We start from the raw sequence: 16956 nt of genomic DNA, 5'->3' as shown, positions 1-16956 counted from the left end.
ACGAAGTTTTTGGCGAAAATTCTCATAATATAACCTTTCGTTTTTTGGAGTCATAACTATTATGTAAATGATTTTTGAAAGACAGCTATCGAGTCAAAATTAAACATGAACGAATCAAAAAGTTCTGTTGGTTTACAAAGCATCGTTATAAGGTTGACCTCAAAAGCCGCGTGTTCGGTACAGACGTGCGCAGCAATGCCGAGAGGTATACGTATTGTGGGTAATAGTGGTTCACCGCTGATATAAGAAGACTACATGTTTTCTCTCTTGTTGTTGTAACAGTATTAACCTCAAGTTCGTAACAATATACCGTCTGTATCACTACCCATAATTCCTTTCGTAATTGTTTCGCACTGTATGCTTATAATTACGCTTTTGTGAGACAAACTTTGTCGGAAAAGCTGTTTACCTGCTTTTGAACTGAATGATTGCTGCTGAAATGCCGAGGACGATGTCTTTAAAATGTCATGTTGCCTGATCACTAAACCAAAAAAGATTGAGCAAACATAAATGTTTACTAGAGAATGGTTAGAAGTTTCCCCCGAATGCAAAGCATTAAAGATCTCTGCTTTCATGTGACTGGCCGCGTGGCCTAATGGATAAGGCGTCCGACTTCGGATCGGAAAATTGAGGGTTCGAGTCCCTTCGTGGTCGCTTTCTTTTTTCGCTATAAAACAAACCAAATGCCCGGCAGTCAGATGTTTTTACGAATTTTTGGCGGAAATTCTTATAGTATAACCAGGAGCCATAATCGGGGACGGAGACCGAAAGTCTTGGGATCCGCGCGCACCTATGATATGGGACAATTTTACTATTTTTAGAACAAATTGCGCCATCCTGACGTCATATATCCGCGCGGATCCGCGCACATGTCAGGGGCTCTTGCGTGGATGTTGTCACGTTGCCTGATCAAATGATGAGAGTTGCGAGATTCTCTTGCAGATTTTTCACAGCGATGGCAAGGAATAAGGCAGGGAATAAGAACCAGAGTTCTTATATGTAGTTTTACGCTCTCAGCTAATGGAAAAGGTGAGTTTTCAGGGTCGAAAACAAGACTTCAATTTCGCGCTGTGAATGAATATCTGCTCGCACTACTTGTACAAGTAAGATTTTGCGTTTGTTCTGTAAAGAAGTTATGTAAGAAAACTTTACCCTGGTATCGAGATAATTTGTGAATTTTCCAAACAATGCTTAGTCAACCAAACCCTGATAATTTCTTATTGTTTCTGTTTGTTTGGCGAGTTTGCAAAAGTTTTTGAAAGGAAAGTCTGACGCGTACATTAAGTAACTCATTTGCATAGTGCAGCGCGCGCACGTTCAAATCCAAGTCGGTGTTTTCAATTGTCATCAAATCTTGACAAAGATTTCTTTCGTTGTCTTTTGTGCTGAGATGCTACAACAATTTTTACCAACGCCAAAAGGCTACTAACATCATGTGTGTTTCTTTAACATAGTGAAATTTTACACTGCGAAAATAAAATAGACAAGGAGTTTCGATAACTCAACCAACGAAATCGAAATCGTTATTGGAGTTGATTAAAGAAAGCGTCATTGTAACTTTGCTGATTATTTCCGCTGTATTCACATATTTTCAGCTAAGCTTTTAATATGTTCTCAAACATTTATCAACCTTAAACATATTTAAAAATAAGACTGATATTATATGAGTTCGATCCATGTTTTCACACGAAAGTGCGGGAGTCCAATTTGTCATGTTTTACTGACTGTACAAAACACGCATCGGCGGGCGCTCTTATTCATCGACAACCGACAATTTATTGGACTTTTACACGAACAAAGCTGGGCAGCATCTACAGACATAAACTTTATTGTCACTTATTGAGCCTTGATAAAACAAGCGTTGCTTACAATTCAGGCGAAACTCAAACTTGCAATTATTTTTTTTTTTACTTTCCGGTCGAGATAGGCTCTCGGGCTGGCGAAATCCTCGCAAGCGTGTGGTAAGAGGAGGGAAACTTTGAAGTCCTGAAACGCTGCTATATCCAAATATATCCAACTAGTTTTTTGCTGTGTTACGGAAAAGCTGTTAATCATCAGCATATGGGAAACTTAGAGTGGAGTAATGTGGAGCTCTTGTAAAAGAAGTGAGCGGAACACAACTTGGTCAGTGATATAAAGCGGGACATAACTTAGTTCGACACTGTCTTACTTCACTCAAACTGGAGCATCTTACGACGAAAATACTGAAGTAAAATTCCAACAGACATGAACGTATTGAGTTGTGGGCCAAAAGCATCAAACATTCCGGGAATTTTGGAAGCCATCAGTTTCCCCGCACCACATCCGCAAAAATCTTCGCAGCATGTGCGCGCGTGTACCGCACATGATGGCGCAATTTGTTCTAAAAATAGAAAAATTGTCCCATATCATAGGGACAGCCCCAATACTAGAAATGGCGCGCACTTACGGTCTCCGTCCCCGATTATGGCTCCTGGTATAACCTTTTGAGAGTATTCTATGTTTGTTTGGAAAAGCCAAACAATTCCAAAAGTCATTTTCGTTTCTTACTTGACCAATTCCCTGAGGTTGCTGATTCGACCCATAAAATTGCCATGTTCTCGACAAATTTAAGGCTAGACTCACGCGCATAAACGCTTTCTTTTGTTTCAATAGATTTACATGTGCCAGCCACGTGAGTAAAAGCGCTTTATCATTGCATGTTTTTGACGAAAAATTCATTATGAAACTCGACTTACTGTATGGTCTAAACACACTTAATGGCCAGTAGCTATGCAACGCTGGTTCTCAGAATTTTAAGGAAAAGGTCGAATTGAGTGATGTCTATCTTGTTATCGAGGCTCGCTTTTCTGAACGAACATAAAATAGTCCTCGGAGGTTTCAATAAGCTTTTCCGTCGAAATTCTGCCTCCTTATTGGAAGGGCCGCGGAGTTAATTGGAAGGAGGGCAATAATCGTTATAGTATTTCAGTTTGTTTCAGTTGGTGTATGTCATAACTGATATGTAAATGAATTTTCAAAGATAACGCTATATACCAGAATTAAACAGAAAGCAATCAAAAGTTTCTGCTGCCAGTTTCCAAAGCATCGCTATAAGGTTGATCTCAAAACCGTATAGGCGCGCGCAGCAACGGGGCGCAGCAATACCGAAAGGTACTGTAGGTAATAGTGGCTCACCGTTGATAGAAGGAGAGAGCACGTTCTCTTTCTTGTTGTTGTAACACTGTTAACCTCAAGATAGTAACAATATACTACTGTATCACTGCCCATAATTCTTTTCGGAATGGTTTCGCACTGTATGCTTTTACGCTTTTTTGCGACAAACTTTGTTGGAAAAGCTGTTTACCTGCTTTTGAAATCAATTATAGCGGCTAAAATTTCGAGAACGGTGTCTTTAAAATGAAATGTCACCTTATCACTATTTTTTCTCACTTACCTAAAAGCTTGTAGTGTTACATTGTTCAATGTCTGTCAGCAAACATAAATATTTACAAGACAATTGTTTTAATTTTCCCCCGATTGCAAAGCAATAAAGATCTTCGCCTTCATGTGACTGGCCGCGTGACCTAATGGATAAGGCGTCCGACTTCGGATCGGAAGATTGAGGGTTCGAGTCCCTTCGTGGTCGCTTTCTCTTTCGCCATAAACAAAGTAAACGCCCGGCAGTCTGATATTTTCACGAATTTTTTGGCGAAAATTCTTATAATATAACCTTTTGTCCTCTGGTGACCTAACTATTATGTAAATGATTTTTGAAAGACAGCTATCGACTTCAATTAAATATAAACGAATCAAAAGGTTCTGTTGGTTTACAAAGTATCATTATAAGGTTGATCTCAGAAGACGCCTGTTCGGCACAGACGTGCGCAGCAATACAGAGAGGTATACTTATTGTGGGTAATAGTGGTTAACCGTTGATATAAGAAGAATACACGTTTTCCCTCTTGTTGTTGTATCACTGTTAACCTCAAGTTAGTAACAATATACTACTGTATCACTCCCCATAATTCCTTTCGTAATTGTTTCGCACTGCATGCTTTTAATTACGCTTTTGTGCGATAAACTTTGTCGGAAAAGCTGTTTACCTGCTTTTGAATTGAATGATTGCTGCGGAAATGCCGAGAACGATGTCTTTAAAAAGTCATGTTGCCTTATCACCATACCAAAAAAACCTTGAGGAATCATAAATATTTACAAGAGAATGGTTAGAACTTTCCCTCGAATGCAAAGCATTAAAGATCTCTGTCTTTACGTGACTGGCCGCGTGGCCTAATGGATAAGGCGTCCGACTTCGAATCGGAAGATTGAGGGCTCGAATCCCTTCGTGGTCGCTTTCTTTTGTCGCCATAAAACAAACTAAATATACGGCAGTCAGATATTTTTACCAATTTTTGGCGGAAATTCTTATAATATAACCTTTTGAGAGTATTCTATGTTTGTTTGGAAAAGCCAAACAATTCCAAAAGTCATCTTGGTCTTTTACCTAACCAATTTCCTGAGGTTGCTGATTCGACCCATAAAATTGCCATGTTCTCGACAAATTTACGGCTAGACTCACGCGCGTAAACGCTTTCTTTTGTTTCAATAAATTTGCATGTGCCAGCCACGTGAGTAAAAGCGCTTTATCATTGCATTTGTTTGACGAAAAATTCGTTATGAAGCTCAACTTACTGTATGGTCTAAACACACTTAATGACCAGCAGCCATGCAACGTTGGTTCTCAGAATTTTACGGAAAAGGTCGAATTGAGTGATGTTTATCTTGCTATCGACGCTCGCTTTTCTTAACGAACATAAAATACTTCTTGGAGGTTTAAATAAGCTTTTCCGTCGAAATTCTGCCTCCTTATTGGAAAGGCCGGCCGCGGAGTTAATTGGAAGGAGGGTAATAATCGTTATACTGTAGTATTTCAGTTTGTCTCAGTTGGTGTCATAACTGATATGTAAATGAATTTTCTAAGATAACTTTACATACCAGAATTAAACATAAACCAATCAAAAGTTTCTGTTGCCAGTTTACGAAGCATCGCTTTTTTTTTTATTAACTGTATTAATTATTTATCTATTAATTGTAGTTATTTTATGTATCTTATTAGTACACGACCCCACAAACTTGTTAGCTTTGACGTCTTTTATCGTGTATAAATAAAGGTTGTATGTATATATCGCTATAAGGTTGATCTCAAAACCGTATAGGCGTGCGCGCAGCAATACCGAGAGGTATTTAAAGTAATAGTAGTTCACTGTTGATAGAAGGAGACAGCACGTTCTCTTTCTTGTTGTTGTAACACTGTCAACCTCAAGTAAGTAACCATATCGGCTACTGTATCACTGCCCTTAATTCCTTTCGATATTGTTTCGCACTGTATGCTTTTAATTACGACGGTTTTGTGCAACAAACGTTGCCGAAAAAGCTGTTCGCGTGATTTTAAATTGAATGATTGCTGCGGAAATGTCGAGAACGGTGTCTTTAAAATGCAATGTTACCTTATTACTAAACCAAAAAAGCTTGAGCAAACATAAATATTTACAAGAGAATTGTTAGAATTTTCCCCCGAATGCAAAGCAATAAATTCTTTGCCTTCATGTGACTGGCCGCGTGGCCTAATGGATAAGGCATCCGACTTCGGATCGGAAGACTGAGGGTTCGAGTCCCTTCGTGGTCGCTTTCGTTTTCGTTATTAAATAAACTAAATGCCCTGAAGGCAGATATTTTTACGAATTTTTGACGGAAATTCCTGTAATTTAAGCTCTTGAGATCATCCTATGTATGTTTGGAAAAGCTAAGCGATTTCGAAAAAAGACATTTTTATATTTTATTGTACATATAGCGAGAATTTTAGGCAATAAACCTTGCAAATAGAATTCTATATGTGCTATATTTCCGCATGTAAAAAAAGCGATACGTCCAATCAGCTTCGAGTATAGCGTTCTTCCCATGTGAAAATATAACCAATCACCGTTCAGATTGAATCACTTAGCCAATCAGAGTTAAGCACTCAAATGGCTTCCGAGAAGCGCGGTCTTGAAATCAGCGCCCGCTTGAAGTTTGTGTTTCGAGAACATGGCTTCGGCTTCCCGTTTTAGTTCACTTTCGGAAAAACAGCAGCGGAATATATCCAACATCTTGAGCGCTAGAACTTCAGTTTGAGAATCGATGGCCATTTAAGAAACGGCAGTCAAGGCTGGTTCGGTGATGTCTATCTCACTATCGAGGTAACGTTCGCATTTCTTAAAGTGCACCTAACCCCAAACTTGTTTTTTCGCTAAAACGAATCTACTTGTTATTTGAAATAGTTCTGCGAAAAACGTTTTGGATTCCATTAAATCCTCGATTTTCTGTGCCCCGGTGAAATCTCGAAAATAGCTCCAAAACACCGCCATTTTGTTTCACGACCGAGTTTGAGGAGAATGGGTCCAGCGGCTCTTGTGACGTCTACCCAGGAAGGTTGGATATCTCACGTCCTCTCATTTCCTTCAGGATGGTGCAATACACCTTCGAAAAGTGCGCTGAAACGCCTTCCAGAGGTGCTATCGGCTGTTGCAGCAATATTCCAGATTTAAAGAAAGATATACTGTACAATTTACTGGCGATGATCGGCTAATGGTGCAATAAAGACGTAAACGATGGTTGATTTTGTCGAACCGAAACAAGCGAACTGAATCTGTGAGAACCATTGAAGAACTCTCACTGGAATTTGTTCCGCAGACTTTCGAACGCTATTTTCATACATTTTCTGCTTAAAGCTAACCAGCAATTTCTAGAAATACTACCGACAACCTATATCTTCCAATCCCGCAGTATTTATAAGATAACCGGCAAAGTTGTGTGATCTGATCATGATAAAGAAGCGTTATACTGATATGTAAATAGATCGCAACTGTACGCCGCTAACCAACACTTATTTCTCTTTCGATTTAGATGAAAGTCGAAGATTAATCCTTTAGAATTACATGATAACAAATTTTTTAGACTCACAGAGTATTTCGAAGGTTTGGAAATCAGCAGTGCGACAAAGATTCTGTGCAATAGCGTCAAAAATATGACCGCGTAACATTATCTGCGGACCGCTTAGGGAACACATCCTTTTCGCTTATCCGACGAATTTCACTGCAAACTTTAAGATCAATTTACATTGGTTATTTGGAGTTACGACTTAAAAAGTGTGACAATGTGAAATCGGTAATTGTATGAAATGTTTCCTTCCGCCTTGCTTCCCGCAGCTTCAAAAATACAGGTCCAAACAATACGATTTTCAATCGATCGAAGCCAATGTTTTGGAGGTCATCAAGTCTCCAATACTGCAACACGTACGTCGCTCTTATAAACATGAAGCATTCAACTGAAAGTAAAACACAAACTGGATTTAACAGAACAATCACACCTTGACAAAATACATTCTCGCTAAGGACAAATGTAAACGGGCTATAAACACGCGTGGGAATCTTATGTTTAGTTGACGAAATTACCATCCAAAGCAGTCCTCGAGTTTTCTTTCCTGCTTTTCGTTTGCCTACTCCTCCACTTCGTATCTAGCTTTCCATTCCTAATATACAAGCAGCTCGTCCGCAAAGAAGTCCTCCCCTTCGTCGCTTGAAATATTGTAAATTGCTCTCAAAGCTCTAAGCAGTGAGTTCACAGTTGTCGAACGTGCTCGATCGAAGTTTATTTCGGAGTCTTCCGAATCGAAACTTAACTCTGACTCCAGTGACGAAAAAGAAATGATTCTGAGACAAAACTTGGACGTTTTAGTGGCAAAATACATCGGAACGATTAGTTTTGTGTTCCATTTTCTCGAGCAAATACAGAGAGTTGACTGAGGCGCTATTGTGTTTGGTTCCTGGGTAGACGTCATCAGGTACCGCCGCCCCAGACTCCCTAAAACGCGGTCGTGAAACACTTCAAGCGCGACTTTGAAAGGGCATAGAAAATCGAGGATTCAACCAAATTCAAAACTTTCTTCGCCCAAATGCTTCAAATAAAGTCTAGATTCGTTTTAGCGAAAAAAAAATTTGGGGGTTAGGTGCACTTTAACGAACATAAAATGTTCCCACGAGATTTGGATTACCTTTTCCGTCGAAATTATGCCTTCTTTTCGGAAAGGCCGGTGTGCAATTTTATTGGAAGGAAGACAATAATCGTTATATTACTTCAATTTATCTCAGTTGGTGTCATAAATATTATGTAAATGAATTTTCAAAGACAGCTTTATATAGGTGAATTAAACACAATTGAATCAAAAGTTTCTGTTGGTTTACAAAACAATGCCCTAAGGCTGAAGGGCATGGGTGGCCAAAGCTTGTCCTGCAAAGAAAATGGCCAGTTTAACTGACCAAAAGGCCTCTCTCTGCGACCCACCCCACCCTCCTGGGGCTATGCCCGGAGGAACCAGATTGGCCGGAATCAGCTGGTAGCCATAGACCTGGCCTGTCTGCCGCAACCCTCCTTCACGGAAGCCCTTCCTTCCCCCCCCCCCCCTCCCCCCATAACCACCCCAGGCTTTCAAGCCCAGTATAAGCCTGCCTGCATGCAGGAGGGAAAGTTTTGCCCCAAATTTGACACGGTTTTCATACATTCAGATATCAATATTTACAAGAACATTTATTTAATTTATCCAAGATGCAAGTTATTAAAGATCTTTGCCTTCATGTGACTGGCTGCGTGGCCTAATGGATAAGGCGTCCGACTTCGGATCGGAAGATTGAGGGTTCGAGTCCCTTCGTGGTCGCTTTCCTTTATGCCATAAAACAAACTAAATACCCTGCAGTCAGATATTTTTACGAATTTGCGATGGAAATTCTTCTAATTTAACCTTTTGAGAGTATTCTGTGTTTCTTTGGAAAAGCCAAACAATTCCGAAAGTCATTTTGGTTTTGCACTTGACCAATTTCCTGATCTTGCTGATTCTATAAAATTGCCATGTTCTTGACAAATTTAAGGCTAGACTCACGTGCGTAAACACTTTCTTTTGTTTCAATAAATTTGCATGTGCCAGCCATGTGAGTAAAGACTCTATCATTGCATCTTTTTGACGAAAAATTCATTATGAAACTCAACTTACTCGAAAATAATGTACTAAATGACCAATAGCCATGAAACGCTAGTTCTCAGAATTTTAAAGAAACAAAGGGTCAGACTGAGTGATGTTTATCTTGCTATCGAGGCTCGCTTTTGTTAACGAACATAAAATACTCTTTGAAGGTTTGAATAAGCTTTTCCGTCAAGTTTCTGCCTCCCTATTCAAAGGGCTGGGCGCAATTTTATTGGAAGGGGGCCATTTATCGTTAGAGTATTTCAATTTGTCTTTTGGTATCATAACTATTATGTAAGTGATTTTTGAAAGACATCTATCGAGTTGAATTCAATATAAAGGAATCAAAGGTTTCTGTTGGTTTACAGAGTATCGTTATAAGGTTGATCTCAAAAGCGAACAGATGTATGCAGCAATACCGAAAGGTATTGTGGGTAACAGTGGTTCACCGTTGATAGAAGGAGACAGCACGTTCTCCTTTCTTGTTGTTGTAACACATATGAACCTCAGGTAAGTAAAGCTATACCACTGTATCACTGCCCATAACTAATTTCGCAATTGCTTCGTACATGTACGCTTTTATGCTTTTGTATGACAACCTTTGTGAAAAAAACTTGTCCAGGTGCTTTTAAATTGAATGATAGCTGCGCAAACGTTGAGAACGGTGTCTTTAAAATGAAATGTTACCTTATCACTGTTTTTCCTCACTTACCAAAAAAGCTTGTCGTGTTACGGTATTCAATGTCTGTCAGCAAACATGAATATTTACCAACGAATTGTTTTAATTTTCTCCCAAATGCAAAGCAATAAATTCTATGCCTTCATGTGACTGGCCGCGTGGCCTAATGGATAAGGCGTCCGACTTCGGATCGGAAGATTGAGGGTTCGAGTCCCTTCGTGGTCGCTTTCTTTTTCGACATTAAACAAACTAAATGCCCTGCAGTCAGATATTTTCACGAATTTTTAGCGGAAATTCCTGTAATTTAACCTCTTGAAATTATCCTATATATGTTTGGAAAAGTCAAGCGATTCCGAAAAAAGACATTTTGATGTTTTATCTGACAGATTTCCTGACGTTGAGCATATTATGAAATTGCCATCGTCTTGACAAATTTACGACTAGAGTCACACGCAGTCAGAAACTGCAAAGCGTTTTCACATGACGTCACGGCATGGCTCCAAAAATATCAAACGGAGGCCATGTTGGTGTACCGAACCAATTCTAGCTGTGGGAGTTGATCTCTCTCCTTATAAACGCTTTCTTTTGTTTCAATAAATTTGCTTGTGTGCTGGCCACGTGAGCGAAAACGCTCTATCACTGCGTGTTTTCGACATTACTGGAAAAATTCATTATGAAACTGAACCTGTGATCTCAAATGCACTAACTGCCCCGCAGTCAACACTGGTTCGGAGAACTTTATTTTAAAAAAAAGATCAGGCTTCAAGTGATGTCTATCTTGCTATCTTGGTAACGTTCGCATTTCTTTACGAACATAAAATATTTCTAGGAGGTTTGGATTTTGCGTCGAAATTCTGCCTTCTTTTTGAAAGGGCCGGGGCGCAATTTTATTGGAAGGAAGACAATAATCGTTATGTTATTTCAGTTTGTCTCAGTTGGTGTCATAAATATTATGTAAATGATTTTTCAAAGACAGCTTTATATAGCTGAATTAAACACAAGCGAATCAAAAGTTTCTGTTGATTTACAAAGCATGGCCCTAAGGCTGAAGGGCATGGGTGGCCAAAGCTTGCCCTGCAAAGAAAATGGCCAGTTTAACTGACCAAAAGGCCTCTCTTTGCGACCCACCCAGCTCTTCTGGGGCTAGGCCCTGGGGACCCCGCTTGGAATCAGCTGCTAGCTATAGACCTGAATTGTCTGCCCCAACCCTCCTTGCAGGCAGGCAGGCGGGAAAGTTTTGCCCGAAATTTGACACGGTTTTCATAAATTAAGACAGAAATATTTACAAGAAAATTGTTTTAACTTGCCCGAAATGCGACGCATTAAAGATCTTTTGCCTTCATGCGACTGGCCGCGTGGCCTAATGGATAAGGCGTCCGACTTCGGATCGGAAGATTGAGGGTTCGAGTCCCTTCGTGGTCGTTTTATTTTTCGCCATAAACAAAGTGAATGTCCGGTAGTCAGATATTTTCACGAATTTTTAGGCAAAAATTCTTATAATATAACCTTTTGTCTTCTGGTATCATAACTATTATGTAAATGATTTTTGAAAGACAGCTATTGAGTTCAATTGAACATAAACGAATTAAAGGGTTCTGTTCGTTTACAAAGCATCGTTATAAGGTTGATCTCAAAAGACGCCTGTACGGTTCAGAAGTGCGCAGCAATACCGAGAGGTATTCTGGGTAATAGTGGTTTACCGTTGATACAAGGGGACTACACGTTCTCTTTCTTGTTGTTGTAACACTGTTAATCTCAAGTTAATAACAATATACTACTGTATCACTCCCCATAATTCCTTTCGTAATTGTTTCGCACTGTGTGCTTTTAATTACGCTTTTGTGCGATAAACTTTGTCGGGAAAACTGTTTACCTGCTTTTGAATTGAATGATTGCTGCGGAAATGCCGAGAACGATGTCTTTAAAAAGTCATGTTGCCTTATCACCATACCAAAAAAACCTTGAGGAATCATAAATATTTACAAGAGAATGGTTAGAACTTTCCCTCGAATGCAAAGCATTAAAGATCTCTATCTTTACGTGACTGGCCGCGTGGCCTAATGGATAAGGCGTCCGACTTCGAATCGGAAGATTGAGGGCTCGAATCCCTTCGTGGTCGCTTTCTTTTGTCGCCATAAAACAAACTAAATATACGGCAGTCAGATATTTTTACCAATTTTTGGCGGAAATTCTTATAATATAACCTTTTGAGAGTATTCTATGTTTGTTTGGAAAAGCCAAACAATTCCAAAAGTCATCTTGGTCTTTCACCTAACCAATTTCCTGAGGTTGCTGATTCGACCCATAAAATTGCCATGTTCTCGACAAATTTAATTTTCGCCATAAAACAAAATTAATACCCGGCAGTCAGATATTTTCACGAATTTTTGGCTGAAATTCTTATAGTATAACCTTTTGAGATTATCCTATGTTTGTTTGGAGAAGCCAAGCGATTCCAAAACTCCATTTGGTTTTCTACTTGACGAATTTACTGAGGTTGAGGATTTTTTAAAACTGCCATCATCTCGACAAATTTACGACTAGAATCACGTGCGGTCAGAATCTGCAGAGCGTTTTCACATGACGTCACAACACGGTTCCAAAACAATCAAACGGTGGCCACATTAGCATACCAGACCAATCCTGCGGAAGTTTTAAAACTCCTTTTTTATGGAAACACTTTCTTTGGTTTCAATAAATTTCCATGTGTGCTGGCCGGGTGAGTGAACTCACGTTTTCGACATTTGGAAAATTCATTATGAACGTCAACCTATGGTCTCAAATACACTAAATACCCAGCAGAATATACTATATACTTCTGCCCAGAATACCTTTCGGCGCTGTCGCGTATTCTTCAATTTAAGGTTTTACGAGGCAACCTTGCTCAAAAAAACTCAGTTGTTACGTGCTTTTGAATTACAGCTGTGGTTATTGCTCACTGAATTCATTTTTATTGCAGGTAAGGCAAAAATCTCACCTCTTTGCATTTGGAGCTGCTGTTAACAGCAATCTACTTCTAAGAAAGCCTGAATATCGCGATTTCTACCTGAAGAACTTCCAGTGGGCTGTGCTAGAGAGTGCGCTGAAATGGCGTAACATTGAACCCACTCCAGTAAGTTATGAAATATCGATTTATTTTAGAAACGTTTGGTTATGGTCTCTTTTCATTTCTTAATCTTGAGACGGTCATACGTTACTCTCCATTCTGTATGTGATGTATTAAGCCATGCGCTTGGTACAATATCAGCCTGAGGGCTGAGCTGAGCACCACATCTAAAAATAACTCGAGAGGGTTTATCTCAAAACAAGGCCTATATGGGGAAACTCTGTTACCCTTCTTCCGCTCTTCACAAGATTTTGAACGAGTCCGGGGGAGTCAAAGGGGAAAAATGGCTTTAAAATGTTTCGAGAAGCTAAATGTACCTTCTGGTCCTCTAAGTTGTGCTTCTGCGCTAAATTTATTTAGAATGAATATGGTGAAGTTTGCGTCGGAACAAGTAGTCCATAGGGGCGCAGTTTATCCCGGTTTCTGTAGCATCACATTTATCCCTAGATGGCCGTGGCATGCTAGTCAATCGCAGGGTTACCCCTCAAAGCGTTGAATTTGCTGGCACCCGTTTATACACCTGGGTAGAGAGAGGCACTGTGAGAGTAAAGTGTCTTGCCCAAGACCCCACAATGACTCCAGCCAGGGCTCGAGCCCGGGCTTCTTGATCCGCAGGCCACCTCGCCTCTGCCTTATTGAGCAAAAGATATATCTTTTTTCAAAAGAGCATTTACCCTGTCATCCCTTCATCCCAGAACGTTTATAAAGCACCTTCTAACACATACACAATATGTAACTGACGCGCCGTTTGCGTTTTGAACTCATTATAGGTACGTTTCACTTCAGGGCCATATCAATTATGACACTGCAGACAAGGTGGTAGATTTTCTACAAATACACAAGTAAGCCCTCTCTTTCATTACTCAATGCAAAGATCAGACTTTACGTTAACCAAATAGGCTATTTCTGAGTCACCTTGTGCCTCTGTTTCAAAATGATTGCTCGTGATTTGCATGAAAATGAACCTGTATGTGGAACACATTTTCAGTTCATATGAATGGTTTCGCACGGAGATTCGCTCTGACACAAAGGCAAAAGGCAACTCGGACATGACCTATTGCACGCACATCCTAGCTAACAGATGCATTCGATTCAAGGATAGGGGGTCGAAAATTCAGTATCTTCTTCGTGTTGTCTTTCCCAATTTTTTCTGGGGGGGGGGGGGAGGCGGGGGCGGTTGATAACGTTGGGATGTTTCTTCCAGATGGTTTTGATGATAAAGTTTCATTTTGTTGTATTTTTCGTGAGTTGAGAACACGTATATTCTGTTGTGAGGGCTAATAGAAGTGTAGTGTACTCAAAGATAACGAGGGTACCATAGCTACAAAAGCTAGTGTTATACAAATAACTCGTTTTTCTCGTCTTTTAGTTATGGCGCTCATTAATTCTAAGAAATTTATCATTGTCTTGCAGCAAGCTGATCCGCGGCCATTGTGTTTTCTGGGCAGTTGACACAGAAGTTCCTGATTGGGTTAAGAATATTCCAAACTACGAACTCAAAGCAAAACTAAAAGAAAGATTGAAAAATCTACTAGGAAGATATCGAGGACGGTTAGTTTACATTTATCAACTATTTTGTTGCTGTTGTTGTTGTTGTTTTTGTTTTTGTTGATAATGATGATGATGATGATGATGATGATGATGACGATTATGACATTGCCTAGGTGGTTTCGTTAATGATGTTCTGTTACTGTTGTTTGTGATAATTATGTTACTGTTGTTAGTGACCGGTGGTATTTTTGATGATCAAATGATGATGATGATGACGATGACGATGACGATGATTACGCTGTTCTGTTGTTGTTTTTGTTCTAGCAATCAACCAACTCAATCGCTCTTTGTTGCCCACTTTTTCTGTAACGAGATGCTCTAGTCAGTTTCCCTCTTGCCCCCGCTCTGCGGACAGTTCAAATGTATACTTTAAAAATAATATACAAACAAATTTTTAGCGTGCCGTTTTCCGGAAAGCGCGTCAACTACTCCTAAACAATGCATAAAGTTGAAATTAAGTCAGTTGCATGTATAATATTAACAGGTAATCAAATTATTTTATCCCGCCCTTTCGAATAAATAGGCACTCCTAAATCTTTCAAAGACTATGAAATCATGCTAATTTCTTTAGTCTCTGAAAATTTTACATGTGCTTATTTATTCCAAATTGCACTGGAAATCAATTGATTCTCAGTTGTGTGTATATTTTTTTTGTTCAGCTTTATGCAGTGGGATATCAACAATGAAATGTTACACGGATCATTTTTTGCGGATCGTGAAGGCGTCGCCATTCGTGACTGGATGTATCAGGCAGCGGCCCAAGCAGACCCGGATGTTGACTTGTTTATCAATGATTTCGATATTGTAGAAAACGGACAACTAACTCAGGTGAACATATATACTAATATCATGGGAAGACGAAGGGTAGACTTGTCACAAGTCGACCTTCGCTTCATCCTTAGCTTAATTGTCACCCAAAACCAACACGTCAGGGAAGTATTATTGGAAGGGACTTTAGAAAGTCTAGATAAGGAGTAAGAGAGTTAATCTCCCTTACAGGGCTTCTTCTCAAGGTGATCCCTGTGATACTATTTTTAGATGTGGAATCGAGTTCTCGAGTTCTCGAGCTCACGGTTACGTGGACGCCTTCGTGGAGGATGCAAATGTGTTAAGGCGCTTGCGCTGTTCACGTGATTAAAATTGGGGTCATAGCATGGTCCACCTCACCTCCTGGAATTTCTGAAGCCCGGAGTGTTCCAAAAATAACTTGAGAGGTATTACCTTGGGAATAACGCCTAAATAGGGGATTAACTCCTTTACTCTTCATCTACTCTTTAACAATTATTCCAGGAGCGCGTGTTGGATTTGAGAAGGTAGATAGCCAACGAATCTCGTAGCGCCGAGTGGGCTATAATCATCTCATATCCAACAACCGCGAGTGGAATAATTGTTTTATTATAAACGTCCCCAAAATATAGAAAACTAAACTAAAATAAAAATAAAAACGCCCTAAGAAATCACGCGTAGGCTTATCGGATTTGTAGAACATGGTATAATGGCTCAAAACCCATGATGGCTAAGCCAATGAAAACTCTCGAATTGCATTACCCAATGATTCAGTTTTTAATAATGATTAAGATATATTTCAGATATTATTGCTAAGCTACAGTACAAGTGATTTTGCTCAGTGAGCGCTGGATAATTTTAACCACCAACCGTTACTGCTTTTCAGTTATCTACATTGAATTATCTGAAGATACCCGATCACTGACAAGTTATGTTTTTCTCCTCTAGGCATTTCTCGAGGAAGCTAAGGATTTGCTGTTACGAGGCATTCCACTGGACGGGATCGGAGTTCAAGGCCACTTCGCTGGTCACGTGAATCCAACGCTACTCCAGGTGATCATAAGAGCATCTGGAAAAGGCCAGGTCTTGGAACAAGCCCAAGACCAGGCAAAAAAGTAGCTGACAGCTAGTTCAAGCCCGACTTACTCGTTGGGTGGGAGGGTGGGTCGCTAACCTGATCGCTTTCGCGGCCTCGAGCAGAGTGATGGGGTGGATAACGTGTAAATTATTTTGTACTGTCATTTGCATAATCCCCAGGATATCAATTACGATGAGTTTGAATAATGTTTACAACAGTTCCTTGGAATTGTGTTAATCTCTCAATGCTTTATTTTGGATTTTTTTTTTTTCCTTTTTGTGGTCTTTATAGTATCGTTTGAAAATGCTCAGCGACATCAAGATTCCTCTTTGGCTGACGGAAGTCGATGTTCTTGAGCAGGACCTCGTGAAACGAGCAGATAACCTTGAAACTGTCATGCGATCTGCATTCAGCACTCCAAGCGTACAAGGACTGATTCTGTGGAGTTTCTGGAACTATAGTTCTTGGCGAGGACCCTACACTTCTCTTGTTGATGGTAACGATTGGGAGGTAAGAAAAAATTGCAGCATATGTGCAACTCAACATTTATTGGGCGAGGTTGAGCAAAATATGGTACTTTGCCAGTGGCGAACAGATCAATTATTTCCAGAAGTTGAAGGCTGACGCAAATAATTGCACTGTGAGACACTGACAAATCACAATATTTTGCGATAACTGAGTGCAATAACTGTTTTATCATTTGATCACCAAGTTTGTTTTCATACTTAAATAACTCGCTGACTGTT

The 16956-nt window shown here is 39.8% G+C and overlaps 1 protein-coding gene and 8 non-coding genes across 9 annotated transcripts in view; all 9 read left to right on the top strand.

Annotated features, from left to right (window-relative positions):
• The window catches only part of LOC145467282 (uncharacterized), a 35786-nt gene that overhangs the window by 13633 nt on the left and 5197 nt on the right, over window positions 1-16956 (top strand). The window contains exons 8-13 of the mRNA XM_081450827.1: window positions 12649-12801; window positions 13582-13637; window positions 14209-14346; window positions 15006-15174; window positions 16081-16185; window positions 16502-16720. Coding sequence (XP_081306953.1) covers window positions 12649-12801; window positions 13582-13637; window positions 14209-14346; window positions 15006-15174; window positions 16081-16185; window positions 16502-16720 — 840 coding nt within the window. The remainder of the gene's footprint in view (window positions 1-12648; window positions 12802-13581; window positions 13638-14208; window positions 14347-15005; window positions 15175-16080; window positions 16186-16501; window positions 16721-16956) is intronic.
• Window positions 582-654, top strand: Trnar-ucg (transfer RNA arginine (anticodon UCG)). Its single transcript has one exon. It is a non-coding gene; the product is annotated as a tRNA-Arg (tRNA).
• Trnar-ucg (transfer RNA arginine (anticodon UCG)) lies at window positions 3535-3607 on the top strand. The gene has a single exon. It is a non-coding gene; the product is annotated as a tRNA-Arg (tRNA).
• Trnar-ucg (transfer RNA arginine (anticodon UCG)) lies at window positions 4238-4310 on the top strand. The gene has a single exon. It is a non-coding gene; the product is annotated as a tRNA-Arg (tRNA).
• Window positions 5572-5644, top strand: Trnar-ucg (transfer RNA arginine (anticodon UCG)). Its single transcript has one exon. It is a non-coding gene; the product is annotated as a tRNA-Arg (tRNA).
• Window positions 8635-8707, top strand: Trnar-ucg (transfer RNA arginine (anticodon UCG)). Its single transcript has one exon. It is a non-coding gene; the product is annotated as a tRNA-Arg (tRNA).
• On the top strand, window positions 9842-9914 carry Trnar-ucg (transfer RNA arginine (anticodon UCG)). Its single transcript has one exon. It is a non-coding gene; the product is annotated as a tRNA-Arg (tRNA).
• On the top strand, window positions 11039-11111 carry Trnar-ucg (transfer RNA arginine (anticodon UCG)). The gene has a single exon. It is a non-coding gene; the product is annotated as a tRNA-Arg (tRNA).
• Trnar-ucg (transfer RNA arginine (anticodon UCG)) lies at window positions 11736-11808 on the top strand. The gene has a single exon. It is a non-coding gene; the product is annotated as a tRNA-Arg (tRNA).

Source organism: Orbicella franksi, chromosome 14, assembly GCF_964199315.1.
Source record: "Orbicella franksi chromosome 14, jaOrbFran1.1, whole genome shotgun sequence".
NCBI classification, from domain to species: Eukaryota; Metazoa; Cnidaria; class Anthozoa; order Scleractinia; family Merulinidae; genus Orbicella; species Orbicella franksi.
Note: the sequence above shows the minus strand (reverse complement) of the source record. Positions and strands in the feature narration are given on the sequence as shown.